General features: G+C 37.1%; 3 protein-coding genes across 12 annotated transcripts in view; 1 reads left to right on the forward strand and 2 right to left on the reverse strand.

Moving 5' to 3' along the window:
* The window catches only part of LOC127857963 (uncharacterized), a 261,868-nt gene that overhangs the window by 229,869 nt on the left and 11,051 nt on the right, over window positions 1-20,948 (forward strand). For 2 of the 4 annotated variants that reach the window (XM_052394751.1, XM_052394750.1), the window contains exons 27-28: window positions 17,862-17,993; window positions 18,534-18,646. In XM_052394751.1, coding sequence (XP_052250711.1) covers window positions 17,862-17,993; window positions 18,534-18,646 — 245 coding nt within the window. Of the gene's footprint in view, window positions 1-3,153; window positions 3,278-3,647; window positions 3,774-4,194; window positions 4,596-6,124; window positions 6,239-7,266; window positions 7,373-8,039; window positions 8,163-17,861; window positions 17,994-18,533; window positions 18,647-20,948 lie in introns of all 4 variants that reach the window. The other 2 variants (XM_052394748.1, XM_052394747.1) reach the window with 2 other exon arrangements.
* LOC127857964 (uncharacterized) overlaps window positions 1-20,948 on the reverse strand; it is a 309,606-nt gene that overhangs the window by 84,517 nt on the left and 204,141 nt on the right. The window lies entirely within an intron of this gene.
* LOC127857969 (uncharacterized) overlaps window positions 1-20,948 on the reverse strand; it is a 289,700-nt gene that overhangs the window by 79,027 nt on the left and 189,725 nt on the right. The window lies entirely within an intron of this gene.

A 20,948-nucleotide genomic window follows, 5' to 3' on the forward strand; every position in this document is an offset into this window, starting at 1 on the left:
AGAGAACACGCCATTCCTCAGGTAGGGTAGTGGTACCAGTAACAGTGTAGAGCAGAGCTGGGGGGGGGGGCATGTCCATGCAGGGTGGGGAACACGCCATTCCTCAGGTAGGGTAGGAGTACCAGTTACAATGTAGAGCAAGGGGGGCATGTACATGCAGGGTGGGGAACACACCATTCCTCAGGTAGGGTAGGAGTACCAGTAACAGTGAAGAGCAAGGGGGGGCATGTACATGCAGGGTGGGGAACACACCATTCCTCAGGTAGGGTAGGAGTACCAGTAACAGTGTAGAGCAAGGGGGGCATGTACATGCAGGGTGGGGAACACGCTATTCCTCAGGTAGGGTAGGAGTACCAGTAACAGTGTAGAGCAAGGGGGGGGCATGTACATGCAGGGTGGGGAACACACCATTCCTCAGGTAGCATACATGCCATACGTCCCGGATTGTCTGGGATTGTCCCGGAAATAAAGAACGTGTCCCGCAGTCCCGGAAATCTGTCGAATGTCCCAGATTTTACAAAATCCATAGATGCATGTACCTTCTGATCTTGGGCTTAACTGCACCTCGAATCTATGTTCCCACTAATCCGCAGCGTCTCCATGGCAGTGCCTACCAGAATAGGACTACGCTACATGTCAGCAGTTTGTTGGCGCACGTTTTGAATTAGCGACAACACTCGTAAGCAGTCATACCTGTACCATGCAGACGACGAGTGACGTAATTTTCATAAGCGTGTGATTTTATGGCAGTTTGTTGAATTAATTACGCACTACTGTACATGTTTCGTACGATTCTCAAATGAGCATTATTCAATTTGTAATCCGAAACGAGCTTCCGAATTTTAATGCTTACATGTCATTAAGAAATTCTAGCGTCAAATCAACAGAGCTTTATCCTTTGTCTCTATAAAAAGCACGGAGCATTTTGTGTTGTATAAAAACATGAACATCACGTCAGGCGATTTACGCATGTTCAGTGGAAAAAAACGCCCCGATTGGACGTTATTTCATCACTTTAAATAGTAACAAATGCACTACAAAGTTTTAATGCGGCCATGGATACGCCCACACGCTTCATGCAGATGATGTGACATGTACACTTAAGTAATTTGGTGCTCTTTTCTAACACAAAAAACACGTGGCTTTTATCTAGTAATGGAAGTAGTTATGTTTAATTAGTCGTTAGTAGATCTAGTATATTTCGGAAAGGCTTTCGAACTTAGCAAATTACGCTGTGATAAAAAATGCGTAACAAAAATGAATATATGTCAATATATATCGCTATATGTATACATGTCCCGGAAAATTGGCAAAAGTCCCAGAAAATTCAGCTCAGTGTCCCGGAATTGGTCTGAAAATTTATGGCATGTATGTCAGGTAGGGTTGAAGTACCAGTGTAGGGCAGGGCTGGGGGGGGGCATGTACATGCAGGCTGGGGAACACACCATTTCCCAGGTAGGGTAGGGGTACCAGTAACAGTGTAGAGCAGGGCTTAGGGGGGCATGTACATGCAGGCTGGGTAACACACCATTTCACAGGTAGGGTAGGAGTACCAGTAACAGTGAAGAGCAGGGCTTAGGGGGGCATGTACATGCAGGCTGGGGAACACACCATTTCACAAATAGGGTAGGAGTACCAGTAACAGTTTAGAGCAGGGCTTGGGGGGGGCATGTACATGCAGGCTGGAGAACACACCATTTCACAGGTAGGGTAGGAGTACCAGTAACAGTGTAGAGCAGGGCTTAGTTGGGCATGTACATGCAGGGTGGGGAACACACCATTTCACAGGTAGGGTAGGAGTACCAGTAACAGTGTAGAGCAGGGCTTAGTTGGGCATGTACATCCAGGGTGGGGAACACACCATTTCACAGGTAGGGTAGGAGTACCAGTAACAGTGTAGAGCAGGACTTAGGGGGGCATGTACATGCAGGCTGGGGAACACACCATTTCACAGATAGGGTAGGAGTACCAGTATCATTGTAGGGCAGGGCTGGGGGGGGCATGTACATCCAGGGTGGGGAACACACCATTTCACAGGTAGGGTTGAAGTAACAGTGTAGGGCAGGGCTGGGGGGGGCATGTACATCCAGGGTGGGGAACACACCATTTCACAGGTAGGGTAGGAGTACCAGTAACAGTGTAGAGCAGGGCTTATGGGGGCATGTACATGAAGGGTGGGGAACACACCAATCCACAGGTAGGGTTGTAGTGCAAGTAACAATGTAAGGCAGGGCTTATGGGGGCATGTACATGAAGGGTGGGGAACACACCATTTCACAGGTACGGTTGTAGTGCCAGTAACAGTAGCGGGTGGGAGGGCTCATGTGAACATATTCACTTTCACATAGTGTTTTAGAGTGCCCTACATAATCTGGAATTTTAATGTTTTGAAATCTGTATTTTGTGGAAATGTAATGACAACAATTTAGTTATTGACTTTATATAATTGGTATTATAGACACTTAATTTTGTGTTTTAATAGTGCAGATATCAGACAATAAATTAAATTTATTAATCAACAAGTTGGATAATATATTTTCATTTAACGACAATTAAATTAATCCATTAAAAACAGATTTTTTCATTTCTGATTTTGGTATTTGGCATTACAATTTGGACCTTTAAACAGACTGTCACTTGTGCACGAGGGAATTATGTAGAATATAATGCTTAAACTGTGTTTGTCAATCACTTATTTTAGACGTTATTTTTCTAGTCCATTCTGTATCATGAGTTTATACCTGTACTGTTCCAGGAGGCGACCTACGTGGGTAACACAATGGTGGGTGCATACACTCAGGATCCACAGTACGCCCACGGGGCCTATGAGGCCCAGGCTTACCAGGTGAGTTTGTAATCGCATATATGAGCTGGAGTCTGGGAAAACTGGGCTTAATGCATGAGCTTTAGGTGTTGTCCCAGATTAGCCTGTGCAGTCCGCATATCAGGCTTATCAGGGACAAACTTTACTTTTATAGATTTTTCCGTAAATGGAAGTTTTCTTAACCAAAATGAGACAGAAAGTGCCACCCCAGATTAGCCTGTGCGGACTGTGCTACTCTGGGGTGACACTTTACGCACATGCATTAAGCCCAGAGAGCGGCTAAAGACATTGAAATCTAGTTGACTGACAGACTCATTTTCTTCCTGTAGACCACAGAAGGTCAGTATATCCAGCACTACGACCCCTCACAGGCCTACCCTGCAGATGGTCAGACAGGGGAGACCACTGGATACGTGATGCAAGGGGCAGACAACCAGCATCAGTACCAGCAGGGTGAGTAGGAGAAGCAAATACAGGTGTAGGGTATGGAATACTCATGAGAAACTAGTGGTTTTATTTTAAGTGTTAAAAAGGAATCCATGCTATATAAACTTTATTCAGAATATATATTAATGTATACTTATCAAATGTATGAGTTGACTCGGGGATTGTAGATTGTTAGTGATGCTTACTTTATTATAAAGGTAAAACTATTTCTGTCAGCTTTATATTAGTAAACAAATTGGGAATCAAAATGCTTATTATCTGTCACTTCTTTAATGTAAAACCTAATTGAATCTAAAAACTGCATGGATGGGTTCCATTCAGCATTTATGCCATATTTTATCTTTTCTCATATCAACATAAGATAATTGAATTCCAGGCATCTATGGGCAGACTCAGTGGCAGGAACAGCCCAAGGTGACCAATGAGAATCAAGCACAGACTGAGGCAGCCAATCAGAATACAGCTGGCTTTGATCAGACTGCTGGCCACTTTCAGCCATACGGTATGTTTGTAATCCACACATACCAGTCAACAAAATCATATGTGATTGTTGAGGGTTTGGAAACATCTATAATTTATATTGATTATTGATCTGTGAAAAGTTTGTGTCATACTTTATTTTGTCGATATTTTCAAGTATTTAACCATACAGATATAACTTCAATAATCAAAAGAACATTTAATGATTTATTTATTAGCTTTAAATTTTGAGTTTCCTTAAATCTGAACATTTGTGTACAAACAAATGGTCGTATAATTATTTGAGAACCCGTACATTGTTCTGTGCTAGTACCCAAAATTTCTTCGCTTATGTTTTCAGAAGAAAATGTGTAGTATTCCAAGAAATTCAATGAACAAAATTTATTTAATTTGTTTCCCTCAAGCTTGACAGAGGATACTTACACAATGGTTTACATTTTCAGTGCCTAATCAGAATGCCAATCACTGGTCACACAGCCAAAACAAGCTGACCGGTTTCCCACAAGATGTCAACCTCGGGGAAAGCCAAAACTCCGCAATCACGTCACAGTCAAACCAGTCTGAAAAACGCAGCAGCATTGCTTCCAACTCCAGCATTTCACAAGAAGAACAGGAAGATACCGTAGATGCTCAAAACCCGGGAAATTTCTACTTACATCAGCCAAGTATATTCGACCTTCAGCCTGCGCAGACGAGGATCATTGCCCCGAAGTTGCGACCCCGTACTATTTCTGAGAGTAGTAATGGAAGTGGTGGTGGTGGCCGGGACAGGCATCCGTCTGGGGGCAGAAATTTGAACCAGTCAAAATCGAAGCCGGATAGTTATAGTGGTAATGAGAGCCTGGTAAGTGGAATGCTTACTTTAGAAAAAAAAAAGTTTCAGGTGGGCCTAAATCAAAATGGAAGGGTGAAGCCCCCTGCCAACTCAAGGCCCCACCCTCACCACTAAGACCCCTGTCATGCACTTTTTATGATCTGATCACATTATTATACAGCAAATATCATTCGACAATTTAATCAATTGACTCAGTTTTCACGGTGAAACTAGTTTCATTTATTATATAAATAATAATTAAAATGAAAAAACTGATTATTTAAAATATGTTAAATATAGCCAATTCTATTCGGAAAATACGCTCTAAAGTTTATACAAAGGGTTGACTTGCCCTTTTTAAATCCTAGCTTGAGTATAGCAAAATCTGTAGATCTGTGATATTTTCATTGGCAGAGTGTGAAGAATTGCCATGACATGGTCTCAAACCTTATTCAAAACTGAATAAAATCCTAGGTACATGCAACTTCTTACAGTTATGCACTTTTCTAACATTACTTATTTACAACATGTTATAAGATTTGAGTTATATTACAAAAATTCTTTTGAATAAGGTCTTTTTATGCCCCTGTATCGAATGATTGGGGGTATATTGTGTTTGGCCTGTCTTGTCTGTCCATCATTCTGTCCCAAAACTTTAACCTTGGTCATAACTTTTGCAATATTGAAGAAAGCAACTTTGTATTTGGCATGCATGTGTGTCTCATGGACCTGCACATTTTGAGTGGTGAAAGGTCAAGGTCATCCTTCAAGGTCAAAGGTCAAATATATGGCTTTAAAGCGGCGCAGTAAGGTGCATTGTGTTTCACAAACACAGCTCTTGTTTTTTGTTTAAATCTCCTGTCAAGTTGCAACTATTTAAGTATAATGGCCCTATATACCTTTTGTTGAAATAACTTGCATTCAAATTCAAAAATAATTATTAGGCATCTCTCTTGGTAATTGTTTGGCAATTGAAGTAACAGTTTAAATATAATTGATATATATATATGTTGTTTTGGCAAAACTGGGCGTAATGCAAGTGTCGTCCCAGATGAAGTCGGCACAGGCTAATTAGGGACAACTCTTTCCACCTACTCTGCATTTTCATTTAGAAGTGAGCCCCATTAAACAAAAAGTTTCATAAAAGCGGATAGTGTTGTCCCTGAATAGCCTGTGTGAACTGCACAGGCTAATCTGGGATGACACTACCCACATGCATTTAGCCTAAGTTTCCCAGAGCGAGGCTCATTTGGCTGAAAACAGCCTGACAAGCCTGTATATGTGTCTTGTTCTGAGAAAATTGGGCTTAATGCATGTGCGTAAAGTGTCGTCCCAGATTAGCCTGTGCAGTCCGCACAGGCCAATCAGGGACGACACTTTCCACTTTAATGGTATTTTTAGTTCAAGGAAGTCCCTCCTTACTGAAAATCAAGTTTAGGCGGAAAGTGTCGTCCCTGATTAGCCTGTGCAGACTGCACAGGCTAATCTGGTACGACACTTTAGGCACATGCATTATGCCCAGTTTTCTCAGAACACGACTCATGTTTCCTGCTTCACAGGGCGGAGGAAAGCAGAAGCCCGCAGCAGCAGCGGGTGGGGGGCTGTTTGCCAAAATAGGAGGCCTGTTTTCCCGTAAAAATGAGATGAAGTTGCCCGATGACAAGGAGCCTGCGGTATGTGAATTGTGACAATCTATTTTCAAGACTGAGCTGTAATAAGTATTGTGATTGGTCAGGATTTTAAGTATTGGCCAATTATTTTCAAGACTGAGGTGTAACTAGCATTTTCATTTATCTGTGTTTAATGTTAAGAATGTGTGTGACATTCTTCGGTATGTTAAAGAAATATTTTTTTGTCAGAAATAATTGTTAAAGTTCAGTTATAAGTATAAGTTCTGTTAGTTTACTCAAATTGTGTGGGTTTTTTCATTTCATCAAGTTCATGTTAACCTAGTTGAGAACATTACCTGTTTTATGCAATTATTATGTAATTTTAGGGATGTAATAGCAATCATAAGAGAAACGTGATTATAAATTTACAGAATGCCTCATCAGGTGTCACATTTAGAGAAAGATCTAAATTTACATTGCAAGATGCTGCACCCTGCTCCTTGTTAGTTCGTGCTCTTGCCCTTCTGATATGGCCAAAAACAAAAGTGTGAAAATCTGTTAAAATTTTATTTGCAAACATCAATTTATATGAATAGCCTTAGTTTAAAAAAATGGCATGTCTTGGATTCAGAAATTCCAGGAATTGATTGAATGATAAAAAAATATCACCAGACTGGTCCAGCTTTTTTTTTACCAACACCCTTTACCTTTTCATGAACCTAATTCTTTCTCTATGCAATCAATAGAGCTGTACTTGATTTCTATATTTTGTTTAGAATAATTGTGTGCAAACCCTGTCCGCAAATGATCTTTTATTTCCCCTGTTTCATAAATGGCCCCTTATTGTCCCAGTTTCATAGATGTCCCAGTATTTCGTCATGAAACCCCTATTCATTAATGGCCCTTACCTTACTGTTCATAAATGGCCCATTATATCGTCCTACAGAATGTGTGGGACACCTGTTCATGGATAGCCCCTTATTTCTGTGTCTTCAAAAGATTTATTATTATTGCGAGCAATCCTGTGTTCATTAATGGCCCATTTTGTCCCCCTGTTCATAAATGTCCCCTTATTATCTCCACCCCTACAGATCGTGTGGGATCCGGTGAAGAAGCGCTGGGTGGACAAGAATGGGGACGACAAGGAGGAGACCCCTACTGCCCCACCCCCCAAGGACCATGAACTCCCTGGCACAGGTCTGATTTTCACATGTCTACATAAAACGCATCATGCGAAAATGGGTCTTATACCGTATGCAGCCAGCGTAGCTCCAGACCGGTTTGCTTATTTACACAGTTTGGTCTGGAGCTATGCTGTCTGCGTATGAGACCACAAAATATTGCGAGACCCATTTTTGAATATGACTATTGAATTCATTATGCGGTAGTGTGCGTACATGTGAAATTTTAATTGTTACATTAATTAAAGAAAAGGACTGCTGGTTTTTACAAAGTAGCGATCATTCCCCCCCCCCTCCCCCCCTCAAGCACCATGGGACAGCTCTGATATACATAAGACGTTATTTATACCTTGTTCTAGGAAAACTGGGTTTAATGTATCTGCGTAAAGTGTCGTCCTAAATAAGCCTGTGCAGTCCATACAGCCTAATCAGGGACGTCTATTTCTGTCTTAACTGGATTTTGGTAAACAAAGAACTTAATGAAACAATAGACACCATAAAAGCAGAAAGTGTTGTCCCTGATTATCCTGTGCAGACTGCGAAGGCTAATCTGGGACGACACTTCTGGCACATGCGTTTTCCAAAACGAGACTCATATATTTTAACTTGCTTATGTATGATATGACCAAAGATAATCCAATTTCAAGTATCAACAATGCTTCAATGTCTTTCTCCCTTTTCAGGTATGCCCCCTCAACCCACAGGTATACCCACCATGGAGGGTCCCATGACCAGTAACCTGGGTAACAGTGATTTCCCGCCCTCGGGCCCCAACAAGTTCTCAAGGAAAAACGCGAAAGGATTTGGTAAGTTGAATGCATTGGTCTGGCCAAGATGTTATTAGCATTAATACCCATGTAAATCTTTGACATAAAGAAAAAATATTCAGCACTGTAGCATTGACAAATAAATTTGTTGGGCTTAATTACGTAAAGAGCATAAAAAAACATTTATACAGCTTTAACAAAAAGAAAAATATTCACATTTAACTAAATTAATTGAATATGCATTATGCAGTTTACAAGTGGAGAAAAAAATTGCTTGATCTTCCTTTTTGTCCAAGGTTGTTTTTCTGTAGATTAATTTATTTTCCTTGACGTGAAATTTTTGTTCATTATTAAAATCAGGCATTTTTGTTTGATCCCAAATTATTGGATTTGTTTATAATGTCTGATTTATGACTACGGATGTGAATGTTTGTTGGACATTTGATTTCCTGATTGAGAGGACCCCCTGAAAATTAGTGTCTGACAAATAATATAGGTCTCACAGTATTTGAAGTGAATTTATTTCAAATTGAAATTATTTACCAATAAATGGCCAACTTGCTTCTTGATTGAAAAGTTAAAATTGGTCAAAACACTTACTGTGACAACTGTGAAAGTGTGTCTGTCAGTCTGTTGGTCTTTATAGATGCAATCTTTTTCGAAGAAGTACTCCTTAACTTTTTGAACTTAAATCATTTAAACGTGTATATATGAAGTCGTTCATGTGCAATTAATATTATCATGCACACATTTTTTTCAAGGGTTATGCCCCTTGTTCAACTTTAAATTTCTGTATCACTTTGATACATATTACAACATGCGTTGCCTTGGGTATGTAGCACTACTAAGCAGCGTTCGACACTAACCGGAGTCCGGGAGTCCGAGACTCCTTAAAATGAGACTCGGACTCCTTGTTTTTGCGTCAGGGGAGTCCGTAGGACTCTTTTAAAATCATCTTTGAATTTAAAAACAAAAACAGTTGATTTTGTTTCGAAAGATCAGAATGTCCGAACTTTTAGGGATCCGAAAAATGTTCCACAAATCATTCTGCTTGAACACATGGACAAAAACAGAAGGATCCGAAATTATTTATTTTGGTTCCCTGTCACTGTCTGTGCCTGTAGTAATAGGGGAACATGCAAACTATGAAACGTTCGTGGCCGTTTATTTTTTCACTGATATTTTCGCTGTAGTAAACTAGCTTCGCCAAACAGTTTCTCATTACTATAAAAAATCATCACAATACAAGAAATTGTGTACACATTGTACGTTTTATGGCCCCAAGGTACTGAAGATGGGACCGGTTGTGTGCATCATTTGAGCGCGAATGACCCGTGTCACTATCAATCGATGATTTCAGTGGTTTATTGCAGTTTGTAGGCATTGTTATACCAGCCACACTAATCGGTTCCTACTGTGTACTTCACGATAAAATAGTGGCTTAACTTAAGAGACTGATGATGGCAACAGGGTGTATTCCTCATGGAAATTGTGCTTTGCATGCAAAATATTGTCAAAACATATTTCCATGGTGTAAAACCCCAACGATGAAATTAAAATAAAATTAGAATTATATTGCGTTTCCCAATTTCCACGTTCTTGGAAAAATATTATAAAGAATTATTCAGTGTCCGACAAATCCATTGCCCGGAGCCCGGGGGCTACCAAAATTTTTCATCGGGCTACTGAAATTTTCCAGCTGACGCCCGCCGGGCTACTATAAATCTATAAGAGCGGCAGCCCGGTTTATTGACAGACATACGTAGAATAAACACGCTGACCATGTGTTTGTGCACTGTGTATTGCTTATAATCCGATAACAAAGTGCAATCAATTATCTAATCAGTCACCGATCACTTGCGGTAATGTCTTAAACAGTAACAGTGTATTTTAATCATCCAATTAGAATCAACATTTGTCGTCTGCTAATAGGAAGTTTTGGGGATTCCGATAATGACGTCACGTTTGCGCATGCTCAAATTTTGGCCGTCAAAACTGCGGCCATTGTGCTATTGTTTGCATTGATGAAGCGCATCGTGATAAGGTTACAAACATATTCGCGACCCTTTTAAAGAACAAAAATACTCAGAAATTGAAATTATTTCAGATTAAATTGAATCCAATGAACGAACACAAATAAGGACGAAAACAAACAACAAATTGATTGATTTTATGTAATCAACATATCGAAACTGATTTGAACCTATTTGTCTGTAAAAACTTACCTTGTTACAGATTAACTAAATCCTCTTGATAAATGTTAATGTTTTTTATTTAATTGTTCACACCAACTTTGACACTCTTTGTTTCAGCATTTTAACCCAGTGTTTAATTGCCGCTTTCTTTATCACAAACCAATTATCTCGATATGATCGGATACTGTCCAGACATTTACTAAGAAAACAGTGTGTCATAAACCCAGGGACCTATACTTGTATGACTCTGTATGGGGTCTCTCCATAAACCACATGTGTCTGGTCATTAAACATAATTTATGATACCTCCATGATATCTCTCGACATATTAAGTCAAAAACTTAACAGTTGCTTTAATAAAATATTTGAACATATTTAAAAATAGACATTTGTCCGAAATGGATTAACAGATAGGAACTATTAAGTATATATCTTAGCCAGTTTAAACATAATAATAAAGTGTTTAATAACTATACATTTAAAATATTGTACACATTTATTGCTACACAATTAACGTATTTAACGGGTACCTGCACATGTAAACTCTGCTATAATGTGTAAAGATCGTGCGTTACTGCAGTGTTCGAAACATCATCATGAAAACAAGCAATCGCGTTTGGTCATTATAGGGATATAAAATACTTGCGTTAAATAAATTAAATGTGTAGATAATGGTATCATCAAATGCTAGATTTGTATCGCTCATTATCACTACAGACGAGTTTTCAATATACGTGTACATGCAAAGACAGTTCAATTAGCAAAATACGCAGGTGTTTTTTCAATTTGAATTCTTAAATTTATTAATATTTTCATTCAATGTTAACGAAACGAAAATTCATTCAATGTAAAAGAAAATTAAAAATACATTTCAAGTTGAAATGTATTGAGCTATTTTAGGGCTTTGTTTTATAACTGATTCAATGCACCCCTTACACTAAATTTCAATCGCGGATGAAAAATAACACTATCGCATCCACACCACTTATAATAATATTCAAATTATTATATGTTTTATTATTTTTGAAATATCATTTATTAAATTCTTATTTTAAAAAAGAATACGGGTATTTATAGTTTTGTTTTGTGAAATTGTAAGTATTAAAGGGGCCTTTTCACAGATTTTGGCATTTTTTAACTTATTCATTAAATGCTTTATATCGATAAATGTAAACATTGGATCGTAAAAGCGCCAGTAAAAAATCAAGAATAAAATTTAAAAAAAGAAAAGAACATTGCCTGGACCAGGTTTCGAACCAGTGACCCCTGGAGTCCTGCCAGAGTCCTGAAGTAAAAACGCTTTAGCCTACTGAGCTATTCCGACGATTACACTAGTAGATGTATTTTATACGTTATATAAGCAATCTTCGTAGTTTCACAAAATTTAACGACAAAAACAGAACTCTCCAAATTATTCAATCGTTTCGCGTTGCAACGCTTTATAATTTTTATACGCCCGTCTATGACGGGACGTATTATGGTATACCCCGCGTCTGTCCGTCCGTCCGTCCGTCCGTCTGTCCGTCCGTCCGTCCGTCTGTTAATGTCGTACGCTACGTCAAATATCCTTTGACAGATTTTCTTCAAATTTTAACACAATCTTAATATTGATAAACCCTGATCCCCTTTCGTTTTTGACGGAATTCTGAATTGTCGTTCCAGAGTTATGGGACTTTGTTCGTCAAAATTTCGTGATTTCATTGAATGTCCTACTGTAGCTCAAATATCCTTCGATGGATTTTTTTCAAATTTCAATACAATCTTAATCTTGATAAACCCTGATCCCCTTTCGTTTTTGACGGAATTCTGAATTGTCGTTCCAGAGTTATGGGACTTTGTTCGTCAAAATTTCGTGATTTCATTGAATGTCCTACCGTAGCCGTCCGTCCGTCCGTCTGTTAATGTCGTACGCTACGTCAAATATCCTTTGACAGATTTTCTTCAAATTTTAACACAATCTTAATATTGATAAACCCTGATCCCCTTTCGTTTTTGACGGAATTCTGAATTGTCGTTCCAGAGTTATGGGACTTTGTTCGTCAAAATTTCGTGATTTCATTGAATGTCCTACTGTACCTCAAATATCCTTCGATGGATTTTTTTTTTTTTTTTAGTATCCCTGAAAAATTGAACAAGGTGAGCTTTTTTCTATTCCGATTGTACACTACCACTTACCCATCTACATTTCTCTTTTATTATTGGTCAAAATATCTATAACAGGTTTACTTCAACTCCATATCCTCTAAAGAAATGCATACATATACTCAAAAAAAGATATGGTATGAATGTCAAGGAGACGGCGCTCCATGCTCATGTACTTATAAAATAAACCATGTATTCAAATACAAATAAACTGAAGTAAAAAAATGATTCAAAGGGTTATTTATTACCTTACTACTTCATTGGCGAACGACGGGCGTATCATGCGCTCATGGCGCAGCTCCTCAGTTAGGTTTTAAAATCGTCAAAAGATGCATATAATGGCTATATTAGACCATGGTAAATGTTCAGTATTACTGTTTCCTCACAAATATCATAACTAAAACGAAAATTTGCGAATCTGAAACAACTTATTTCAATTTTGTCAATTTACCAAAGCGTGAAAAGATCCCTTTAAGTCTTCCGACGACCTTAACTCTGATACAATGTAATTTACCGCGATCAAGAAGTTGACGGCCAATCTATTTTTAGTAACGGAAAACCCCTCTTGTGACGTCACACAAAAACCTCCTATAATATAATGAGAGCCGATTTGATAGTTGGCGCACATGATGCAACATCATTTCGCAGTTTGGAATTCTTTGTTAACCGCAACAATGAGTAATAGCGACAACGTTTTTGATGTCGTTATATATCCAAGGACGCCAAACATTAAATAAATCAAAACAATAGCGGATTCTTCAAAACGGTAACGAAACCGAAAACGAATATTAATGACAACTTTGTGAACGCGGTTAACACCTGCTAATTAGTTTGCATTGTCAATTAATAATTGGATTAATCGACTCTTAATCAATAATCCCATATATGCCTGATTTATATTTTTTAAACAAAAATTATGGGTGGGTAATATAGACGATTAGAGTCATAAACACAAACGTTTGAAATTTTCTAAAGTGTCAAATGAATTTCGGCATATGGTTCTATTTAAAAATATGATGAAATAAGCTCCCAATCAGGACCGTTGTATTGCAACATGCGTAAATAACCTGCCACGGTTTGCACGCGTTGTGTACAGCTATTTTAGGTTACAAAATTCTACATTTAAGAAATGAATTTCTTTGTCCTGATAAAAAGCGCGCGAAAATTGGCGTGGTGTATTTATTTGTAAATAAATTTTTTGTAGCAGGTACAACATTGAGATCATTTAATTTCCATTAAAAGTTTCGTTGTGAATTTCAACTAAAGTACCGGGGTATCTGGCGCATTATTTGGCATTGACATTTTCTCTTAATAAAATATCATGTAAACACGCTGTATCGTTACCATTACGCTGTATCAGTTCCTTCATTATTGACACAATTATTGTATTGTATACTGACTGCACACAAGTGTCGTAACATACGGATGCAATACGTAAATTCGGACAGTACTTAAAGTCGGACACAAGTAAATAAATGATTTAATACTCTTGATTTCTTGAAACTCGGTATTTGTTGTTAAAAAGAGCAATTGCATTGATTAACACCATACGAGTCAATCGTATTGATCATCTAAACGCTTTATTTACGTTTACGACTTAATGTGCTGTCCGAATTTCAGTACACATACATGTAATATCTACATGTAGTATATGATTTTCTTTGTTACATTTACATTTAAGTACACAGTGACTGTACTGTAACATTAATTTACGATATTGACTGTGTACATCAGACTACTTGCTGTTTTATGTATATGTATGTATACATATTATTTTTATGTAAATGAAGAAATAAAATAAAGATGAAAACCTGCCTCTTATCATTTTGTAGGAAAATTTTATGGGCTACCAAATATTTTTATTGGTAGCCTAGTGGGCTACCTGAAAAATAAGAAATTTGTCGGACACTGTAAAGAATATATATACAGCAATGAGAAATATAGGGTTGTTACACACTTACGATGTGATTTATTAACTATGACACTAACAAAAAAGAAGGCTCCGATAATGTTATTTAACCCTAATGGCAAGGTTAAACAAGCAACTATAATGCATAATAAAAATTGTGTTTGTTGAAATCTTAAAATAATTAAGTAAATAATTATTCACTTAAATATAACTGGAATTCGTTAAATATTTTGCAATGTGATAAAACAAATATTGAACAGCAGCCAGTTACAACTTCTATCTGAAAACAAATATATATTACAATAAAATAGTAACATGTCATGGAATGACATGTGTTATTAGCCAAAAACATGAAAAAAGTGTCTTAATTGTTGGACTCCTTAAAATCTGTCCTGACTCCATGGACTCCTTACTCAGATTAGTTAGTGTGGAACACTGCTAAGAAATGCTCAAGCTTTACAACATTTTATTTGATTACATTTGTAAATGCTGTCAACAGATTTTCAAAGTCATGTTATTACCATGCATGTTATTTTCACTTTATTTTGTTGCATAACCCTGTGTTGATATCCGAGACACTTGCCAATCCCTGACTCTGTTTTGTGATTTAGTTATTCTTGATTCGTGTTCATGATTGTTAAAAGCTTGAAATTGTATGAATTTTTAAACATGGATGGAATTGCATGTTAAGCCCATTATATTTTAATACCCTTTGCTTTGTTGATACCAAGTGGATGTTTGTTAGGATGAATACATGATAGATAAATAATTCTTATTGATGATTTTGGCACACAGGCAAAAACTAATCTGGAATTAAGTTAGCCTTGTGTAACAGATTGTGATTTAAATGTTGCGTTCCTTATCAATTTTTGAATCATGTTACTTATATTAGCTAATAACAAAGATAAGATAACTCATGCAAGATGTGCTGCATAAAAATGATGACCCAGTATTGATTTAATTTGTAATTAGACATTTTTTGTTGGTCTCTGGGTTGAGTTATTCATTATTTATCAATAAAATGAATGACATTATTAGTTATTTCTATTGTTTTATATGCTTGCTGCTATCTAATGATTTTCTTATATGCTTTTTCAGAGCTTGGTTGGTATACTTTTTTCTTCACCATCATTTAAGTTTTCCCCCCAAAAGAAGCAAAGTGAAAATGGCTTTTGCAACCAGTATAAAACCAGGTTTTATGCTGTTTGCTGCTCATCAGTACCTAAGGGTTTGAAATGAAGCCTTTAAAACTTGAATTTAGTAAGAAAGGTATTTAATTAAATTTAACTTTCTATGGGACTGCAAATGCGTCAAAATACGTATCTAAGTGGAAAAGGGTTTATAGCAGTGGAACACGACATGTATTATGCCTGTCAGTGCTTACATCCAAATGTTGTCATCTCCATGTTACTTGATTTTTCCCTTTCTTTAAAAAAAACTTGTTAAGCAGTTCAGGTACCAAAAGCAAGCATGTCTATCTCAACTAGCTGAATTTTTCGGTATACGGACAAACAGCACCCGGAAAAATTGGTTCCCTGCGTTTTTATTGCATTCCTGGATATATGGATCAAGACAATTGGTACCTGATGAAATTATTCACCTGGACAATCGGCACCCGATTTGAGGCTATGACACATTTATTTTTTTGCAAATAAAGTCATTGGCTGTAAATTTGGGTGCTTAATGTCTGGGTGGAAAAATTTAATCAGGTGCCAATTGACAAATTAATGAGGTGCCGTTTGTCCGGGAATGTAAAATAACGCAGAGTGCCCTTTGTCCTACAATCGATTATTTCATCCCTCGCTTACTGTGGAATATGTCTGAGAAGTTCAGGCAACAAGATTTAGATCATAAATCAAAGTTTAAAATCAAAGAAGATAGGATTTTAGATTTATCAAAAACCGTATAAATGCCAATATCATATCGACAATGACACCCTTGTATATATAAAATTGCCATGTACAGTTTGGGCATGGGTTTGCAATGGTATATGAATATATGGATATAAAATGTACCACAAATATTCAATGGTGTATTGTGCAAGACAAAAGAAAGCAAAGACACAACATTAAGCATGAATTGCTTATGATTATTGAATGTTTAATGAAGAGAATACCGTTTAATGAAGGATTCATTATTACTTAACAGAATAATGATAAGAATTTGATGTTGGTAAAGATTATATTGAGAAAATAGAGATAAATATTAATATCACAAGTAACAAAGACTAGTAAGAAAATGCTGTATGCAGTCCTCCTAGAGTTGATGTTGCATAGAGATTTTTATGTCCCCCAGTCTATACTGGGGACATTTTGTTTTTGCCCTGTCTGTTTGTTGGTTTGTTTGCGTCAAACTTTTAACATTTGCCATACCTTTTGCAATATTGAAGCAACTTCATGTTTGGCATGCATGTGTATCTCATGGAGCTTCACATTTTTAGTGATGAAAGGTCAAGGTCATCCTTTTAAGATCAAAGGTCAAATATATGGGGGGAGCATAGTGTTTCACAAACACATCTTGGTTGTAGTTGATAATTAAGTCAATATGCATGGGATTGGTTTTGGTGATTGATTGTCTCCAGATGTAGAAAAAAAAGAATGTTGTTGATATAAATTTACAATAAAATTATTTAATTTGTTTAGAAAATGTGAAATTTAGTTATGAACGTATTTTGAATTAACAATTCATTATGATTTAATTTATAAAATTAAAGTTTATCATGGTAATGGGTTAAGTTATTTGTAAGGCCTGCTTGTTGGTTACATAAATTCTATCTCTGTTTAAATATTGTTTTCAAATAGTTCAGTGAAGTACTACATATTTGTTAATTTAAAATAAGCAGGCTTTTTTTGTGGGCTTCTAAATTAGCAGCTGGTGTATGTGCTGGAGTTGAACAACAACCATGGAGCTTTTGTTTAATTTTCAGTCATAATAAGTTTTTGGATTGATACAATTTCAGTTATATGGTGGAACAGAAGTAATTGTCATTGATGGATATGTTTTAATTATAATATTTGATTATTATTTTATTATTATTAATATATTTACAATTAAAAATATTTGACAAATGATCTCCACCCAAAGATACCAAGTACTGGTTCTTCCCAGGAAACGGACTCGAGAGTGTTTCAATTAACCTTCATATCAAGCTAAAAGCTGAAAGAAATAGTTTTTAGCTCGGCTGTTTTCGGAGAAAACCTGAGGTATTGTCATAGCCAACTCGTCGTGTCGTCCGCCGTAGACGTCGTGCTAAAACCTTAACATTGGCTCTAAAATCAAAGTGCTTCCACCTACAACTTTGAAACTTCATATGTAGATGCACCTTGATTAGTTCTACATGCCACACCCAGTTTTGGGTCACTAGGTCAAAGGTAAAGGTCACTGTGACCTCTAAAAAAAAATTCTGACAAGCTTTCGCAACCGAGTGTTGGCACCCGTTATGCGGTGCTCTTGTGAACAAAATTATATTAATTGTCCGTGTTCATGCTACAGGAGCCCGCAAGCAGTACGTGGACGTGTTGAACCCCAACTCCACGGGCGGCCACAGCGTGCCCAGCGGGCTCTTTTCCACCCTGCCCAGCTCACACTCTGCGCCCGCTATATTTAACCCCATGGGCTTCTCAGGTGAGAATATGAAACCCTCCAAAACAGTCTTGTGTGCCCAGAGATTAAATTGTAAAAAAATATTTGGCACATTTATTGTCTTATAGTACTACTCTGTGTCTGCAATATTTAATCACATGGGCTTTTCAGGTGAAACAACCCAAAATGTGAAACAATAAATGAAGCAGTTTATATGAGTTGTGTACGCACATTAGCTTATATTGTAAAAAAATAATGTTGCAAAAGTATTATCTTTAAGTACTAGTGGGACTTTAATATAAAAAAGGCGGGAAAATAGCTTTTGCCTGTGAAGTCATAAGTTTTGTTTTTAAAAATGTATAAGCATATTGTGATTCTGTGTAACAGTAAAATTATAATTATAAACAGAATCACTGTCGATTTTCAATTAACCAGTCACAGACATCTGGGAATTTATAAAATATTGTCCCATATGGTAGCAGCAGCAACAATATAAGGGCATCACAATGTAACAATATGTCCTTTATATTATGCTTTATGCACTTATATTAATATCTGTATTTGTTGTTGTTGTTTTTTAAGATGGCGGTTCCGATACCTCTCAGTCCCAGGAAGCAGATGACAGTGGAAGCAGGGGTGACAACCCTTCCCAAGCTCAAACTGCAAGCTCAATGTTACCGCCCTTGCAAGAAAATGTAAGTCACCCGGGGATGCAAGTAAAATCTGACAATATCGGTCTAGGCTACTTTTGATGATAAAATTAGTTTTTGTTTTAAAGTGCTCATTGTCATCTTTTGTGATTGCCTTTTGTCCAGTGTCCTTTGTCAATATTTACCTTGTGAACATTCTAGAGGCCATATTTATTGCCGAACCTTCATGAAACTTGGCCAGAACATTTTCCATATATATATATCAGCCGTGTCTGAAACTGGGTCATATGGGGTCAAAAACTATATCACTAGGTCGAATAAAAGATAAAAGAGTGTGAACATTCTAAAAGTAATATTTTTATGCCCCCTTTCGAAGAAATGGGGATATATAGCTTTCGCACTGTCCGTCAGTCAGTCTGTCTGTCAGTCTGTCACACTTTTCGTGTCCACTCTCTAATTCAAATAGTTTTCATCCGATCTTTACCAAACTTGGTCAAAAGTTGTATCAAGACAATATCTAGGTCAAGTTCGAATATGGATCATGCCGGGTCAAAAACTAGGTCACGGGGTCACTTAGTGCATTTCAAGGATTTAGCATGGTGTCAGCTCTCTAGTTTATGTGGCTTTCTGATTTATTTTGATAATCTAAGACATTTTTATGCCCCTGGAGGAGGGCATATAGTGATCGGACTGTCCATCCGTCTGTCCGTCACTCTTTGGGTTTAGATTTCGAAAAATGCTCATAACTTCTATGTCGCTTCAGATAGCGATTTCATATTTGGCATGCATGTGTATATGGACAAGGCCTTTCCATACGCACACACATTTTGACCCCTGTGACCTTGAACTTAGGGTCCGCGTTTAGGTTTCGAAATCTGCGTTTAGGTTTCGAAAAAAACTCATAACTTCTACCAAGCGTTTATAGGGGGCATAAGTCATCCTATGGTGACAGCTCTTGTTTGTCCAATTGTCAGATTACTTGCTCAGAGCAATTTTGGTTATGATTACCATGTACAGTTTTAAAATGGTTCTGGTCTAATAAAGAATATTGTCACAATGGTTGGGGCAATTTTCCTTATAGGGCTACTAACAATCTTTGTGAACACTAGAAGTTGCTATTTTTCGTATCTTCATGAATTTTGCCCAAGGGATTAGTTCTAATGATATCTGGACCAAGTTTAAAAGTGGTTCCTTTGTGTTAGAAACATGGCTAGATGGGGCAAGTTATTTTCCCTCTTTGGCTGTAGTGAACCCGTGTAAACACTCCAGAAATCACATCGTTGTGCCTAATCAGCATAAAACTTTATCAAAACATTTGTTGTAATGAAATCTCAACCAAGTTCAAAAATATGTCCCTGTAAAAGTATGGTCAGAAAGTGCATTTGCTATAAAATAACACAAAAGCTGCTTAGGACAGTTTAGTTGCTTCAGTTCTCAGGTGAGCAACCTAGGGCCTTTGGCCCTCTTATTGTGTCAAATAAGTTTTTTTTCTTTGTCTGGGTATGACTTTAAATTATGAAAGCAAAGTATTTAAAGGGATAATAGTTTGAAATGGCCCACATATATTATTTTAATTGAAAGGTATTTATATTTTCAGTAATCAAATCCTGGTTAAGTTCCCTTGAAAAAAGTTTTATTTACCTCAGCACGGCATTATAGTTTTATTAAAGCAGTGTGTGCATGTTGTGGGCTAATGTGATGCATTTTGTTAAAATAAAAGTGTAATAATTTCTTTAGAGCAAAAACATTTTGTTTCCAGTGCAAGAGCCTGAGCCTCTATTAGTAATAATTAGTATTAATCCTAGTATTCTTTTCGCTCAATATTGTGTTCCAAATTGTTGAATGAGCCACGTCATGCGAAGATGTGTTTTAATGCCATATTCCGCCAGCATAGCTCCATACCAGCCTGCGCCTTTGCGCAGTACGGTCCCCTATAAAATCCTGCAAGACTTAATGGTCTGATTTGTGGAGAAGGTTGCTCCAGAGAAGACTGCACAGAGACGCAGGCTGGTCTGGAGCTACATTGATAACATGTGGCATAAGACCCATTTTCGCAAGATGCTTTTTGTATTATATCTACCTTGTCGACTGACAGGGATGGTCAATACAACTTTTTAGGCATAATTTTGATTATCAGCTTTAATTAATTTAATTTAATCAGAAAAATATGTTTTTTCAGCACTAGGTGAATTATCAGTAATAGAATATCATAGAATAACAACAATTTGGCCCCTTGAAACGAGTATAGTTTGCACGTAATGAGTCTCTACCTCACAGTGTGGTCTTCCATTCTATAAAATCCACCCATTTCCCATTTTAATTTTAAGTTAAATTTGTATCCGTTGAA

Source organism: Dreissena polymorpha, chromosome 14 (genome assembly GCF_020536995.1).
Source record: "Dreissena polymorpha isolate Duluth1 chromosome 14, UMN_Dpol_1.0, whole genome shotgun sequence".
In the NCBI taxonomy this organism is placed as follows: domain Eukaryota; kingdom Metazoa; phylum Mollusca; class Bivalvia; order Myida; family Dreissenidae; genus Dreissena; species Dreissena polymorpha.